General features: G+C 45.3%; 1 protein-coding gene across 2 annotated transcripts in view; it reads right to left on the reverse strand.

The window, feature by feature from the left end:
* Tinc (transmembrane protein tincar) overlaps positions 1-17,995 on the reverse strand; it is a 34,691-nt gene that overhangs the window by 7,099 nt on the left and 9,597 nt on the right. Inside the window, exons 2-11 of one of the 2 annotated variants that reach the window (XM_078180689.1) lie at positions 7,465-8,010; positions 5,852-6,076; positions 5,636-5,767; positions 4,531-5,352; positions 3,996-4,183; positions 3,556-3,812; positions 2,831-3,333; positions 2,401-2,599; positions 1,727-1,871; positions 799-1,005 (exon numbers count right to left, since the gene is read on the reverse strand). In XM_078180689.1, the coding sequence (XP_078036815.1) occupies positions 799-1,005; positions 1,727-1,871; positions 2,401-2,599; positions 2,831-3,333; positions 3,556-3,812; positions 3,996-4,183; positions 4,531-5,352; positions 5,636-5,767; positions 5,852-6,076; positions 7,465-7,807 (3,021 nt within the window). In that variant the 5' untranslated portion in view covers positions 7,808-8,010. The remainder of the gene's footprint in view (positions 1-798; positions 1,006-1,726; positions 1,872-2,400; positions 2,600-2,830; positions 3,334-3,555; positions 3,813-3,995; positions 4,184-4,530; positions 5,353-5,635; positions 5,768-5,851; positions 6,077-7,464; positions 8,011-17,995) is intronic. The other variant, XM_078180690.1, reaches the window with a different exon arrangement.

Here is a 17,995-nt window from a genome sequence, read left to right on the forward strand (position 1 = left end):
ACTGTATGCTGCACGATTTATGCACGCGTGACACACGATCTATGCAACGCGCTTTCGCTGCGATTACAAGCACGATTATGATGCGACGGAATGGGTGAGCAAACTATTAGGTATGAATATGCGTTGTATGGTTAAATTTACATTCTGTTGGAAGACGGTATGGTAATTTAAGCGTTAATCGGAACATTTTTTCCTTTCATGAACTGACTGCAATAGATGTGTAGTGAACGACATTTTTATAACAACACTACAATTTTTGTAAAAATGTCAATGTATTGCATGGAGTTTATAAGAAATAATTGTGATAAAGTGAAATTTTGAAATGTGCTAAAGGAAAGACAAGAAAGAATGGACTGTTTAGAGAAAATGGAATAACAGAAGAGGGGCTAGAATAAGTAGTATTAAGCATTTGCAAATTCTAAACCATGTCTTTGCCCTTGAGGTTGAGATTAATAATAAATAATACATTTTTTTATAAACGTAATCTGTTTTCCATCTATTTTACATCCATTTTAATAAAAAAAATCTTGACTATGAATTGACATAAAAATTATTGAAAATAAAATTTGCTATTCCTTTGAGTCTAAATTTAACCGTACGGATTTTACATAAATCTCGCAGTGCACACTTCTTTCTCTCTGTCTCCGTTACTTCTCTTCCAAGTATAATCATGGTCGCGATCAGAAATAGTTGGCCCACCCTTGGACAGAACACGGTCTACGACAGGGCTCAGAATGAATTTGTCCGCGACAGAGCATTCACGAAGACTGGTCTGTAATACGAGAAGCGTGTTAGTACCTGGATGTTAGTGGTTAGCGAAGCCGTGATAACTTCGGTGCTCGGTGCGCGTGTCGGAGTCGGAGGTGGCAATGTGAGTGGCTCCGAGTTGGGATCGGGCAAAGGGTCTGGAGTCAAGAGAGGCGAGGGATCACCTTCCGAAGGTTGTAGATCGCGATTCGCACTCGCGTAGTATGTCACTTGGTCGTCGTTTACGCACTCGAGCAGCTGTTAAAATTATTGAAAACTGTTAACGATTACTTGGAGGATGCACGTGCCATTCGAACAATGCAAGACTTTTTTCCATCGTATCCGGTGAACACGAAAGCGAGCACGAGAAAATCGGGTGTACGAAGAAGGAAGTGAAAGCAGGAGTAAATATTGAGTCGTTACAGGTATCGTGTACGTATATGTTTAAACGCGAAATGTATTGCGCCGTCGATCGCAAACTCGAAACAATGTTAGAACAACGGCAAGAAAACGAAGCCTCTGCAAAATAGCTTTTCGTTAGCTTCTGTTAGGATCGTTCGGCGCGTCTACGTTTCACTCGCAAAGACCAACACAGAAACCTTAAATTCGCGCACACAAATTGGCTACCGATAAACGATGCTGGTACTTTTCAAGCATAGGGACACAGAACAACACATTCTCTTGCATCTTACGTCTGCGAATTTTCGTATATCGTCTGTATGGGCTATCAGCCATCTTCCCCACTGTCGAAGCAAAAGATAACGAAATTAAAAGCCTGTACAGATCAAAAGGAGACAGAAACAGAGTGTGAGAAAAAGATAGAGAAAGAAGACGGACAAATAGATAGAAAGATAGATAGACAGACGGAGAACTTGTCGACATTGTCGCTATAGCAATTACAGGTAGATGTGAGAAAAACGACGGAACGACGGAACGAAAGAGCGACGGAGCGATTAAACGACGCACGTGTCCGGCGTACCTTGTTCTCCTCGGACGTTGAATCGTCGGCCGGGTCCAGAGACGTCATCAACGGTAATTCCCGTAACGTAGCATAATCTCCGTCATCCTCGGGCCCCCCTGCTCCATCGCCTGCACCACCGCCTCGTCTGGCTTTTCCCTTATTACTGCAACAACGACGCGTCGCGTCGAAATACGGTACGTTCGATGCGGTCTATCGACCGAGATGCGTTCGCCGATTAGTTTACAAACGGGGACAAGACGGACCGGAGACGAAGGCCGTCGTTGTTCGCGACCAAGCGACCAAACGGAGGACGATCCGTCTTATCCGGTGGTCGGTTAGCGGGTCGGAAAGTTACAGGAACAAGCAGAGGCAGCGTGAGAGTGAGCGCGCGCGCGCCAAACAGAAACAGAGACAAATAGAGAGAGAGAGAGAGAGAGAGAGAAATAGCAAGAGAAATAGATAGACAGATAAAGAGAGAGAGAGAAGCAATCGCACATCTTTGCAGTACGTTAATCTGAACTCGCCGATCACGAAAGCATATATAACGTTTGGTCCTCGTTTGAGGGACCACGCTGTATGCGGGAGGAATAGGAAGTAGAAGAAGACGAATACAAAGACGAAGAAGAAGCCAAGGACACGGGTTACAGCGAGATGTACTGAAAGACACCAAGAGGAGGGAGGAGGGTAGTTACCGCGAGCCTGACGTACTAGGCAGGTCGTTAAAGGTGACCTTGGGTTTCAATTTCTTGTTCAGCCAACCCTTCTCGTTGGCCGGTGGCCCGTGGTTCGCGTCATTCGGCGATTGCGTAGGCGACGGCCGTAACTTCGGCCTCAGCCAGTATATTTGCTCGTCGTCGGCCGTCGAATCACCGTCGACCGAATCCACGTTTCCTGCAATAAACGATCAGCGATTAAATCTATCATTCATTTCAACCTTCCATAGTCTTCCAGATCTACATGACACATTTGTAAAAAGCACATATACTGATATTGTAGTAAGTGTTATACTCTTTCTTTAACAAGCATGCAACCATTATAATGCAGTTTCAAAAGGTATGCACGTATATATTTCTTAAGGCACCAATAGCACAGTTAATGAAATATTCGAGGATCGAGTTATACCTTGAGTGCGGGCTTTTCTTTCAATGGCCGCCTTCTGTATAACACTCATGATGGCTTTCTTCGGCGATGCATCGGCGATAGTGTAAGTTCGGCCATTGCCAACGACCAACAGAGGGGCGCTGGTGCCATCCTCTTCGTCTCTTGCCGAGAGCAGATCGACGTCGGTCACGAGTTTGACCGATCTCGCGGATCTCACGGTAGCGCGACCTATCGTCACTCGCAACTTGAACGTCCAACGATGCTTAATTGTAAGACAAATCCAGACCAGCAGCCAGAGCAGTAAATGAAGAACGGTGGCAACGATGCAGGCCAAGATGGCCCCGTCCAAGCTAGCTCTGTACACCACGCTGTAATCGTAGAGCAACGGCGCGCTGCAGATTGCGATCGCCAAGAACACGCAAAGAGCAGTGCAATGGATAAAGTATATCCAGCCGTTTCCCTCGCGATTCTCCTTCGACAAGATCACTCGTCGCTCTCGTTCCTGATTCAGAAACGCGGTGAACCTGTAGAAAAAATGCGTATTTCAATTCGCGTTCTACGAATTTTATGCATTTATGCCAAAAATGGGCAGTTGTCATTTCAGAAAGAAGAAAGACTGAAAGAATCTTAAATTAATTAAATAAAATTCTTTAATTTTATGAAATTATTGAGGATACTAGTGTAGTAGTTAAAGCGTTAAACCCGAGTAAAGGTACTAGCTTTAGTTTGATCATCGAACCACTCACCTGCCGTAAGCGTAGAAGTACATCACCATGCTGGAACATAGTACCAAGAGGGACGAGAGACCGAACAAAACCAGAGTCACATGTGGATTCAGGAGAAAATAAGAATCTCCGAAAATGGTTGATATAGTAGTGGTAGTGACGACGCCGGGGCTGCTGCCAAGACCGCCGTTACTGCCACCGCCGCTGCCAGAGTTCGACAGCGTTCGATATTGTTGTCGAAGAACCGGTAGCACTTTCAAAGGTCCGACCACTTGAATCTGAAGAAACAAACTCGAGTTATGAAACTGTTTTCGCAGAGTATTGCGAACAGAGCTCAAAGCAGGAATTGAAATGTTTCCAAAAATAATCGAACTGTTATAAGATAATAAGAACAGAAAAATAAGAGTTGATATAATTTCAGTTCTGAACTGAATTATCAATTCAATTCTCGTCGAGCTTACCTTGTAAAGAACCGACATTCCAACGTAGGCTAACAAGCTCTGTGCAGAGTTGATAACCAACTGGACACTGAAAATGGTGCCGAGCGCCTTGTTACACGACCAGAACACTGCGGGATACCTCACCGAGTACACTCCAAGAGCCACGGCGTAGTTCAAATACTCCAAAGTAATGGGTCCGTAAGATTCGGCTATCAACATTCCGGAAGAAACAAGAAATTAGAGCAGAATCCAAAATTAAGCGATCTTGTCGATAAACTTTCGGAAGCAGAGCCTCCAATCGTTAGCTCTCCGTCTCGCTTTTCGCGGCAGCCCTAACGCTTGAGGCACCTCAGGCGTAAATCACACAGGGTGTCCCATAAAATTTGAATCAAATGAAACGCGTAATTCTAAAAATCATTTGTAGACATTTTACCATTGACGAAAATGTCCTCCGTAATTTTGTTAACTAGTTATTAATATTAACACTTGAATTCCGATTCTGAATTAGAGGATTCGAATTTCTAGGGAACCCTCGTGTTGCGACGAAGATCCTTACCGGCGGTTAACTCGAGATTCAATTTTTCCGGATGATCCAAATCGGACAGACTGTTCATCGTCAGAGACAGACTGTGGGCGGTCATGTTCCCGCCGCCTCGAATGGGTCTGACGGTAGTCGACGCTCTCCCGATACTCTTAGCCTTCAATCTGTTCTTCGCATGATTATTCCTGATGAACGTTTTCGCGGTTGATCGCCTGATGGCGGCGTCATACTTATCCGTGGTGCTCTTGAACGTTCTCGGCGTTGCGTTCACCGATTTCGACGTCGCGGTCGTAGGCGACGAGCTCGCGACCGACGTGCTCCCCGCTGCGGTGACAGTCGTCGTTATCACGGTGGTGGTAGTTGTCGTCGTCTCCATGATTCTCGTCGTCGAATCCATCGTGGTTACCGTCGGAGTCTCGGTGGTCGTCGTAGGCACCGTCTTTCCCGACGTCGCGGAATCGTCTTCTCTCGAAGAGATTCTCGCGTGGCCGCGATTCCCGATCGATGCCGGACTGGTGATCGAAAGTCGAGCATTCGGAGGCAGCCGTCCGTTACCGGTAGTTCGAAACGAGTCGGGAAACGTTTCCACGGCTTTCCCGAGGCGAGACGAGGCAACGTCGTCGACGATACCGGTTGCGCCTGTCGTGCCAGCCGTCGATGCAGCGATATCATTCGTCGCCTCGTCAAACTCCTCGTTAGGCGTCAGCGTGACGAACGGTTGCGGAGTGATGAATCCGGTTAAAATGCTGAGATTCACGTTCGGGTTCAGGAAACTGGACACGACCAATCGATCGCGATGTATGACAACCCAATCCAGGTCCGTGCGCCATATCGCATCTGCAAGAGAAACATACATACTGTTTCGTCGGTTTCTTGTTTCTTGTCCAGATACCGTGTAACCAAGGCGAAACGAAAACGATTCTACGAAAGATAAGTCCTCGCTGGGAACTGTATGCATATCCACGTGCAACGCGGAGGCACGTACACATGTATACATACACACACCTTGTCGATCGATACACGAACGCGCACGCGAACGCGAACATTTGATCACATTGCATCTCGACTGCGGAATACACGCGGACGTGTCGGTGATCCATACACAACGATTTCGATTTACCTTTCGGCAGAAATCCGGCGTGTATCAGCCTGGCTTCCATGAGCAGCGAAGGTAGAAGGAAGCACATGGCCGTGCATAGGTGTACAAACGCTGCTGTGGGACCTCCGTGTCGCCACAAGTTATTCGCCAGACCTGCAAAGTTCAAAGTTCGTCGAATCAGCATTGCGAAACGATTAGGGTAATAGAGGAGGGCGAGAGAGAGACTGTTTCACTGACTGTTGTCGTGGTTGTTTGCCAGCAGCGAAGAGGGTGGATCGCGTGAACACGCGCTCAGATGACGACCGAGCTTGATTCCGTCGTTGGCCAAGTTGCCGAGCTTCAGGAACGCCGCTCCCAGAAGAACCGGAAGTAGAACCACTCCGGTGCCCGCCAGCACAAGACAAGCATACAATTCGAGCTTCGGCGGCGGTGCATCTGCCGGCCAGGGTAATGACAAGTACGCTGCAAGCGAACGGAGTTTTTGTAAAATATAATCACCTCTTGGGACATTACTCGAATGAACTACTTAAATGTAGAAAACCTAATGTTATAAATTTCAGTATATATTTGAGTCCTAAAAACATCTTATAAACCGGAAATGGGGGTAATCTGAGGTCATTTGAAGCAATTTTTATCTTAGCGAAAGTGCAATCCACTGTTTTGTTTACGAATTATAAACGAAGAATTCTAACGGAGTCGATTGAACCAGACCTATCCCATACCTGACCCAGAGCAATTGCACGTACTGGCAGATTTAAAGACGACGCTCAATAGATATTAAATTCGGTGCCGGTCCTACTTTATCGACTGTTAAACTTGAGAGGTTGAAATGACAGGCGACGCGTCGCGGTAAGCGGAACTACCGCAACGAAGATAATGTCATTCAATCTGTCAGTGGCGTTTGTACACGCTGCTTTCAAAGTGATAGCATTAAAAGTTTTCTGTGAATATCTGGGGAGCTACTAATTTCCCGAAAATAATATTTTAATTTTGAAATCATAACCAACTTTCCGATGCACCTTTCAAATGTCTCGCATAGCGACATGTGTCTGTCGGACGTATAATCAAACTAACAAAGAGATGTCTCCAGGCCTGACGCTGACTTTTTGATCAAATTTAGCACAATGGCAGAGCTTGTAAAACTGGATCTAATGATACTTCATTTTGGATGTAGACGAGTTATGGTTTTTGAGATATTTAATGTTAAAGTTGACGGAGCCTTCGTATAGGTTCCTCTCCCTCGCTCCACCTAACCCCAACATGTCCGAATGCGACTTGTATGATTTATCAATGTCTAATATGAATAATTGGTAGGTTTTTTACGTACATTTCTACTAATAACTAAACAAATTGAAATAATAGGAAATTATTTAAATTTTTACGATCACATTTCTATTCTATCAAAATAAGCAGTTTCAGTATTAGTACGTCACTTCTTTGGAACCTATTACGACGATTCTTTCTTGTGGTACATAATGAGGTCATAGCTGCGAGCTCGTGCGAGTCTCTCAGTTCTATTGTCTGAGAGCCATAAACAATGTGATACCCTCTAATAACAAACAAGCCTTATGGGGTTACCAATAAAAAAGAAGGTAAAAATCAATAATGGCTTACATTACTTGATGGACATTTACAAAAACAAATGAGGTATGTTTTATATTGTTACCTGGCGATAAAGCGACTTTTCAAGTCAATAATTTTTCTCCCATTTTTTGAAGGAATCAAACGTTGTGCGTAAAGGAGAGAAGAGTACTAGGGGGATACAGAGAGGTAACAAAGGCGGCGATGAAAGCGAGCACACTCTAGAGTATTAATAAATAAATAATAGAAGATTTGTAATTTTGACTCACCGGCGAATCGTTTCGCGTATCTCAGTCCGATGTAAGCTTGCAAACCGACCGCCAAAATGCCGTACCAAACGGACCACAAGCTATTCACGTGGCCTTGTATGCATGAGTTCCGTTTGGCAGGCCTGCCGTTGCAGGAGCCGTTGCCACTGGCACTGCAGTTTCCGTTTCCGTTGCTGCCCCGCGATTTTCTCGCTTTGCCCGTCGCGGCCACGCCACTCGAATTCAGGCTGGACACTATCGGAAGCGGCTTCAGTGGCTTCTTGCATTTCGCTTGGTTCACCTCATTGTTGTTTTCGTAGCCCATCAAGCTTCCTGTCATCGACATCTTGTTCTGGAAAAGCATAGGTCGGGACAGCCACCGTTAGATCGGATCAACCTTAGAAGTCGTCTACGCCGCCGCTAAACAAGCCTGTTTTTGTGCGCGGTCTAATCGTTCCTTTTCCTTCAGTATCCATTTGGCTACTTCTCGGTGCACGGGATCACGGGACACTTTCGGCACCAGTCTGAAGAAGTCGTATACGTCACGTTCGAGGACGACGCGGGGTCCTAGAACACACGATGAAGCCATCGAATGAAAACGAGCCGCAACGCTTAAGATGCGCTTTTCATTTCAGAGGGAGAGGACAAGCGGTGAAAGGATGTTGCTGTTTCCAACGCGTCTCTTTTTGTTCCGGCGATGGAAACGAGCTGGAGAACCAAAGGAAAACGAGGAAAAACAAGCCGTGGAACAACGAGCGGGTACGGCAACCAGCGAGAGGCGATCGAGAAACGGCCGTGCGCGACAGACAATCGGAGGCGTGAACGCTTCGCACAAAAGCCTCTGCCGGGAACAGGTGGGGTTGCTAGCGTACCGTGATAATTCTAGTGCCCTTACGAGCGCGATTCTCGGCCCCTAGGTTCTTCTCCGGAACCCCTCGAAAACCCTCCGGTCACGGATTATCCGGTGCCACTTTCGTACGAAGACGCGCATTATCGCCGCGTTTGCGGGCTCTATCTCGTTTAAGTTCCTCCGCCCGATAAGATAACGTCGACAGCTCATTTTTTTGACCGATCGATCGCCAAGCGCCAAAAGTTCTCGAGAAAACGAACGAGGCAAAAAATCGCTTTGCCGTTCCGAGTTTCGAGCCGTCGCCGCTCCAGAGAGTCGGTCGTTAGCTGTTCACCGTGAAGGAAGCGGCACTCGTGGGCCGACTGTTTTCGCAGTTGTTACCCTTTGCTGTCTCGATTGCGCCCACGAGTGGCTCTCTTCGTACCATGTACCACCTACGGACTAACCTAAACCGTTTCCCCTTCAACGAACATTTCAGGAAAGATACGCGGACTTCCCTCGTCGACTTACCCTCGTCCGCCTACACGCTCCACGCTTCAAGCATCCACCGCTCTACGCCCCACGCTGCACGCCGCAAGATTTTCCAACGACGCGTTCCTACTCTAAGCGACAATGACGTTGAAAAATGTTATTTCGAGGAGCAGGAGGGTCGGAGCCGAGGCTAGACCCTGTAATTCGAGCAGAGTGGGTTGGCCTGCGGAAGTTACCGGACCCCGGGAAATATACGTCTCTGATATCCGCTGGAACCGGTAACGAATCGTTTGACACAGTGCACAGCGGACTGAAAACCACGGACATAAAAGGTTCCCAAAATAACCGTTTCAAACTGTTATACGTGTGGGCGTTTCAAAAGCCAATCAGTGTAAGTTCATTAGCCCTAATATTGGAGAATCTTGTAAATTAGCTGTATAAGAATAATGATACTGCTAATAACGCAAAGCGTAATTTTATTATAAAATAGCATACAAATTGGCTTAACTAAAAGGAAAATGTTAATACGTTTTAAGTAAAAAACAATTCCTTTTGAACAATTTTTTTTAGTCATTTAGTGGTTAATATAAATGCTGCTATCTATTGTTTTTTCGTGAAAAAATCGAGTATATTAATTTTGTGATCGTAAGACTCTACAATTTCATTTTCAGAAATAAGTCGACTTACACCGATTACCTTCTGAGCCATAAATACATATACACATGTACATACATGTATTATACAACATATTAATTAGTTATACTGCACTGAAATATACAATTTATACAGAGTGGTCCACACAATTTGTGTGAAACTGCGAGAAGAAAATTCACTTTCAAATCTTCAGTACGGCTCTATCTATAAAAAAAATGCACTGTGCACTATGCCCCTTTAAACTTTGCAAATTTTGTATTGAAAAATTTAAAGTCTAACGCATATCTTGGAAGTTGCAGCGGATGCACAAATTGCCTGGACCATCCCGTACATTGGTCTTTTCTATTTTGGCCGCGACAAGACGCTTCCCAGACCACCGTACAGCGACGAGTTGCTTCAGTGGACAACGCGGAGCGACCGTGTTATATCGTCTTCGTCCCCCGGACATCGGTAAATTCGGAATTCGAAGCTCGAGACTCGAGCTCGGCGATCGGAGATTGCTCCGCGATCGAAAACCCGAAAGCTGCGAGAATAATTGGAAGAACAAGCGAATAAGGTTCGGCGCTTGCGCTCCCATGGCGCAACGGTGTACAAAGTTGAGGTCGCACCCGGCGACTACTAATCGTCCGACCATCGCATCGATCCGTTCCATTAGACCGGTGCATCCGAGCCTCGGAGGAAGCGGTTTCGACCGGACCGAGAAACGCTGACGAGTCGCTCGCGTTTCTATTTCTAGCGGTCCCTACACAGCTGTATCGGCCGAGGAAACGGTTAACGGATGCGAGCACGCGTGAAAGATCGATAGTGGGATAAGGAAACCGATCGTTGCCGGGCACTGCGATCGGGATTCGCGGGATCGCGGGACAGCCGTGTCCGTCTACGAGCGGATTTCTTTTCGTGCCGGACCGCCTGCCTCGCGACCACGTGAGTCAGCTTGTCGCCATGGCTACGGAACATCCCTCGCTGCGAGACATACGACTTTTCGAACTCTAGTTCGCCGATGCGGATCACGGAATTTGAACGTATAAGAACGCTACGATGTTCGAAGGAATATCAATGATTTTAGTGAAATTTCATTTATAAATGTGGAGTTTTAAGTACTCTAGATGGCTTTTAGTATGAAACGTTTTATAACATCGAGAGTCCTTTGTTTATCAATTGTTGCATTACTGCCAATTTCTATAGGAATAGTCACGTTTATTTATTGCCAGCTCTAAGCTCCACTGTTATCTGCTATCTGTTAGCTCTAAGCTCTATTGTTATCTGCTATCTGTTAGCTGTATTTGTTAGCTAAGGCTGCTGAAAATCGCTAAACAAGTGGTAAAACAAAATTACTATACGGTGACCATACAACGTGCTCAACAAATATTGTAAGACAGATGATTAAGATGAACAAAAAACTATACTGTGGCTACTATTCACGTACCATGAGATAGCAGACTAGTGGTTCATTCTACAATTTTGCTATTAAATCTACGCATTTATAATAGAAACAATATTTTGTATATAATATAATTGTACATAATACACTAGTGCTTTATTCTAGAATCTTGCTATAAAATTTATGCATTTATAATATACAATATATTATACATAATTGTATATAATATATATAATTTATACAAAAAATGTAACGTTCTTATACAAATCTCGTGGCCTGTATATCTGGTCAGCGTTTGCACGATAGCCGAGAGCGCTGAAGCGTCGTTCAGCGATGATTTAGGACCAATAAACTTTCGCGCCGTCGAGCAGTGTAAGGACCGAAAGCCACCAAAGACGCCGAAGACGGTGTAAAGGGAACTTTGGGAACATGTGGTTCACGCGAGCCTTCTACCCCCGTGGGAACAGAAAATGCCAGGCACTCGGCAATCTCAGAAAAACGATCCCGAACGATCGACGAGCCCCGGTAATCAGATATTTTGAACTCCCGTTTCTCGAGCGTCCCGACGTCGTCGCCCGATTAGACCGTAACTGTTCCGTGTTCGCGTCGAGTTAGGAGCAAGGTCGATATTTCGGCGATGGGAGTGGACGGTCCACGATCGTACGATCGATATTTCGCATCGATAGGGCGAGTTTGCCGGCAGTTGGCACGCTCGAGCGAATATCGGCTGGAACAGCATCGGATATCGGGTCGCGAGGTCGGGCGCTGCGAAACGCTGGCAGCAACCGATGTCGGGGGAGGGCGCGCATCGGAGCCCGATCCAGCTTTATCGGATTCGACGTCGTTCGAACGAGAGGCTGGCCCATAGATGGACCCTCGACCTGCATTCGCTCGTCGAGGACAATACAGAGACCCCTTCTGTTTGTCGGTCAACACCGAAGGCATCGATAGCGTCGACGAGTAGCTGGCGGGCTGCCAGCGGCCACCACCTTGTTACCGCTTTCGAATCAAACGCGTTTCATTACCGCCACGCGGTCCGCACGTATCGCATATGCGGCTGTATCGTATTATCTCGGAACCGATTATAATATATCCCCCCGCAATTAGACTCTCGAATCGAATCGAGTCGGACCGACCGATTGGAATCCGTGTCTTCGTATCCGATGTCGGTCTAATCGGCTTCGACGAGTTCGCGTGGCTAAGGAGGGCCCCCGACGTCGAGAACAGGGGATTAACCAGCCCGGCGTTTGAAATTTTCGACACGAATTGCTCGGCAGTTACGATCGGGCAAGGGCGTTAGACACATCCCCCCCACCACCCCAGCACGCATCGCGTGCCCGCCTAATTCCCGCACGCTGTCCGCTCAATTTTCGCTTCGCGTTACGGCTAACGTACCACGGCGAAAATAACTCGATAGGCGAGCGTGCGCGAGCGAACTCTCGCCACTCGTCGCGATACGGCGAAATCGCGTTATGGTGTAAATCCTCGGCATCGACGAGCAACTCGCACGTGCCAGGGGTAGGATGCTATCTTGTTCGTGGCGCACCGATTCGAGTGGTTGCCGTTCGATCGACGTCGGTGTCGAGAATGTTTTAGGGACATTTATTTAACGTACTGCTTTGTGCAGAAGAATGTAAGTGAACAATAATAATTATATAAAAATATAAGTAATTAATAATTTATATATAATAATAGGTAAATTTGTTGATAGTATATAGTATTTTGTATAGCACATACTAGTGCTAACTTTATATAACTGTAGCAATAATATAAAATCCCATAATAGTGGACTTAATTAGTAGATATTTTTATATAATTCTATACTATTTTTTTTCTATAAAAATATTTTTCACTTTCTGCATAACAACGTATCGATATTTCGTAGCAGACGCGAACGCGTTCTCGATTCGTCGATAGCTTCGAGAACGGACAAAGGAACAATGAAAATGGCGGTAACGGTGTTGTGCTCGTGACTTTTGACTCGTGACTCCGTGGATCGTGAGTATCGTGACTCGCGATACACGTGCGCCCGAGAGCGGAGCTTGTAGCCGGAAATCGATTTTCCATCGAAACGTCTGCACCGCGGGATACCACGTCCCGCGGTTTCAGGAATTCTGATTTCCTGCCTGTCCCTCTCGAAAGCGGACGCGTCGCGGGCCTCGCGAAGCTTTTTCGCGCCGCTGAAACGAATTTCCACACGGCGTACACAGTTCGGTGTGAGCTCCGCGACACACGGACCGGATGCTCGATCGTTTCGAAACAAGGAATCGGCCGACGCCGCCTCGCGGAACGTCGGCGCATCTGCTATCGATTCGTCGCGGGCACAGAGTAGTTCGTTTTCCTCGCTGCCGCCGTCGTCGTCGTCGCGCATTTCCCTCCGCGGATAAAATAGCATCGGGCCGGAAAACAAGGCGATCGCCGTGCGAATCGCAGTCGATCGACGACTCTCCGTACTAGCACGGTAACATGGTAACACGGTAACACGATAAGCCTTGCCAACGCAGCTGCCAGAATGTTTCTCGTTGGCGCGGGTTGCGTCGGGTCGCTTCTGCACACAGCTTTCCCCCGGTAAATCGATAGAACCAGGCCAGCCGATGCCCGGAGGACCACGATTCCTTTTCTCTCAGGAATCGGAAGAACCGAAACAACTTGTTAACTCGACGATCCACTAATTTGTTCCTTTCTAAATGATTCTAGGAAGGCGGGGTTCGCCATGACGACGACCGCCGGATACACTTCCGATCGGCATCGATGAGTCACCAGGACACTCCGGAGAGGAGGCAAAGACGGATCGAAGATGGTTTCGAGGTTTTCTCAGGGTTTCCCCGGTGACTCATCTCTCGTAGATTCACCCTCGGTTCAGCGTCCGTTCCGTCTCACCCCGATCCAGCCACCCGATTCTCCCACGGAACCGTGCTCGCGCGCGGTCGTCGTAGCGTGTGGTCGATACCGTTCGTATCACTCCGGTATCGGACAATTCGACGACTCCGATATTTCAGACGATCAAAGCCCTCGCCGAGAGAGAGAGAAAGAGAGGACTCTTTGAATTTAATGCAGGATCGATCCAGTTTCCGGCTCGGGCAAACCAATTAACTTATTCGATGGCATTCAACGAAATTTCCTCTCCTACGGCTCGACGCTATACAAACGGATCGGAAAATCTGATCAAAGAGAGATCGAGAACGAAAAATAATGGCAAACGCAACGCGTGCTCTCGCCCCCGTGTGCCTACGGATTTCCGCGCGGTCCGTAATTAGCGAAATGGTGGAAGAAGGCGTGGAAGAGAGACGCGAGGTGGAAAAGACCGTGCGATTTCGAATTCCGTCGAAGCGAGAGCGCGTCTCGTTTTCGTCGTTCCCGGTGGCTCGTTGCTCTCGCCGCTACTGCGACGATCATATTTCGTCTTCGTCGCCGCCCTTGTTGGCACCCCTTTATCCTTTTTCGTTACTCGAAACCCAATTATTTCGTTAAGGGATATTATTGTATTAAGCATTAGGTTTTGCTGAGAGAGCGTCAAAATATTTTCGCGATAAGGGTAGCGGAGCCAGTTACTGTGGCACGACCAATTGTTAATAATCAACCCTTTGCAATAAAATTACTTTCACAGTCATATAGATGAATATTTCTATAATAAGACACAATCGTTTACTTCTTTTATGTCTCTATTTAATTCCTAGACTTTGATAATAAAAAAATAAAATTTTGTATCCATTTAGCATAAATAAATATCATTTATATTTAATAGATTATATGTGAAACCTTCGTCGCGAGTCTAATTCGTTATTATACTGTAAAGGGTTGATTTTATATTTGTCAAGTAAGATACATTCAATTCTTGTATTCTTTCATTTCGTTTATTTTTGAATAAAAGGGTTTATTCGATGACGTCAATTGATTGGTTCACAGTAACCGGCTCCACTACCCTACTGTAAATATTTTACACTGTTCCCTTAGCCAGGCCACGCCTCGTGTATTATTGTGTAATATGATCTCCGCAGTGCATGACCTCACGCTACGAACGAGAATGCGTGCAACGCTAATTTCTGAGATTAGCCTCACATAATCTTAACTATCCCGTGACGCCGATCGATCACAATTATATAATTATACAGTCTCGCCACGGCTTGTCATCTCTTGGGCGTCGTAGACTTACGTATGAATTATTATCCGCGTTTAGGGCGTTGAACGGCTGATTTTATAGTTAGATATATCATCCCATTTCAGCTTGAATACTTCCTAAGTCAACCTAAAACATTATTATTTGTAAAGACAAGAGTTTGATAGAACTAAATATGGCCAATTTAATTATTAGAATAGAATTTTTTAATTAAAGTAAATAAACTGTATGGGTCATTGAACTTCTAATGTAAATTTAAATGTAACTCTTCGCAATTAATACGTTAAGGTCTTGTGACGGTTCTGTGTAATCGTTTTACAATGTATAATTTTTAATAGTTTTAGTAGATTAATGCTAGAACGACTTGCTTCGAGCAGAAGGGTAAAAATGATATGCTCTTTTTTCAATTAACAAGTCGTTTGGAAGAAGACACTGCATAACAATCTTTTTACAACGCACGAAAACATACTTAATTTTCTAAAAATGTCTTTCAATTATACGAAAATAATACAAGAAACTTCCGAAATGACATATTTATCAATGTTCCCATGGGGGATAGGGTTTCGAAGTGATTAATCTCGGTATACACATACCACGCACAATTTTACAACAAGAAGACAACAAAAAAGGGCATACTTTTACATAATTAATTATCTACGTATTGTAGAAAAGTTCGTACGAAATTATCAAAAGTAAATCACAAACGAGAAACGATTCTAAGAAGTCATAGACGTTACATTTTCACCCCCTTGGAAATTCTAGTATTAAAGGGCCCAGACCGTGAATACAAATAAATAGTAAATTCTAGAATTTTAATCTGCACGCCTTTCGTTAGTTCACGGAAGCGTGGAAAAAAAAAATCGGAACGGAAATGGAAACCGGCGACCGTAATATTTAGTGAAAAACTGCACCCCGTTGGCTGCGCTTTTCTCGTCTCGTGTTAGTTTCGCACTTCGATTCGCGAGAGAAACAGCGGAAAAGAGAGAAAGAGAGAAAGAGGGAGAGGGTGTGTGTCGCTGCATTTCCCTCTCTATCTACCGTAATATCTCTCCTGCTCCACGCCGTTCTTCCTATTCCGGGTTCTCGACTCCTGTTTCTCGTTTCCCGTTTCTCTCCTCGCCCACGTGCCCTCCCATTTAATCAATACCCGATGCCGCACACTGCTAAACACCGGCAACCTAAATGGGCTTTATATACGGACGGAATACCGGTGCGTTTCCAGCATGGATTGCGATCGGGTTGATCCCCTTGTAAATTCCAAACAATCGGCGAAGCCGCCGCCCGCGCAGTCCACCCAGAGACGTCGAGGAAAAAGTAAATCCGTCGGCGACGAGCTAACGAAAACAAGGCGCGGATACAAACGAAGGCGCCCGAGCGCGAACGAAGGACGCGGAGAAACTCTCTCTCTCCCCCCTTGTTGGTTACGACGTCGTAATATCCGAATGTAAAATAACGATCGTACACGCTCGTTATCGGCGATCTAAAGAGGAACACGACCCTGGTGGCCCTTCTGTTCGTGCTGGATCGAAACGATGCGAATAAGTTCTGCTCGCCACTTATCGTAACGCACACGATCCTCGAATGCCGTGGGATCGATAAGTAGATGCACACGGCCCACCGCTCTTTCTTCCTGTTTTCACCGATCGAGGACGAAGTAGCGATCTACTAATCGTGACTCTCGGATTCAAGCGTTTTTCTTAACCCCGGAACGACCTCTCTCTCTATTTTTTCGGAATCAGTGACATCGCCGGGTTGCGGACCGCTCAAAATAAAATTTTAACCCTTTGCACTCGAATGGCATGGCTAAAATAGTTACGGTACCATTCCAAAATAATTTTTATGGAAAAATTAAATTTCAAAAATTATTAAACGTATAACTGTTGTTGCATGAGTGACAAGATTCGACTTCATCTGTATAAAAAATATTTTGTTATATACAATGGAAATGCTATACGTCAGAAAAGTTATTTTAGAATTACAGTAAAAATGGCTTCGAGTGCAAGGGGTTAATAATACAAATATTATTTATTATTTTCACATTGTGAAATATGAAGCACGTGAGTTGGAAGGTAAACCGTAATGTTTTAGTATTCATTTATACGTTTGCAGGCAATTTAAAATTGTTGAGGGGTCGTTCTAGGGTAAACCCTTTGTACTCGTGCGGTGACTCTGAGGCAACACTGAAAATTATTCTATCGTGTCTCGAGATAATTTAGAAATTATCGTAGTTATTAGTGCTTAAAATACTGTTAAAAGTGCAACTGCTGCGCGAGTCACGTGATTCAATTTTATATGGATAAAATGCGATAGGTTATATAAAATGGAAATATTGTCGATCAGGGAAACTATAACTAAAATCGACTAACTATATTTCATATGAACCTATTTTAACTATATAAACTATTTTGAATATGCAAAGGGTTAAATATATAAAATTAAATACATGAGTTAAGTATACGAAATTAAGTACATAAATTCAGTACATAAATTCAGTACATAAATTAGGTACATAAATTAAGTAAATAAAATGATAAATATAGTAAAAATAATACACACTTATAAATTAAATATATAGGATAAAATCAATAATCCAATAATTGTGAAATCACACATGTGAAACCGGTCATTTGACCTGCGATGCTAGGTTTATTGTTAACAAACAACACACTACGAATAATCTACCGGGTCGTTGGACCATTATATCGTAGAACAGCCGCGCCAAGACCGAAATATGCTCGATAATCGTCGATAGAAAATGTTGCAGGAAGCAGAACCGCCGCCGCGCCCGTTCAGTTTTCGACGAACGGTTGCGCCCAGCAGTTCCCAAATACGATTAACAAAGAGTCCGGGAAAAGCTGGGCGCGCGTTTGCCGAGGGTGCTGATTGTGTAAACCGTACGTGTGCCGATACAAGCAGTCCGCCGCCACCCCCCCCCCACCCCTCCCCCCTTCGGACACACGAGGCCAAAGAAAATAAACCTTTCGCCACGCTCGACCGTAAATACTCGCGCGAGTTTATCGCGCGAAACGCTGGCAGACGGTGTGTGTGTGTTTGTTTCTTTGCAACACCCCAAAGGAAG

This window comes from Augochlora pura, chromosome 5, assembly GCF_028453695.1.
Source record: "Augochlora pura isolate Apur16 chromosome 5, APUR_v2.2.1, whole genome shotgun sequence".
Classification (NCBI taxonomy): Eukaryota; Metazoa; Arthropoda; class Insecta; order Hymenoptera; family Halictidae; genus Augochlora; species Augochlora pura.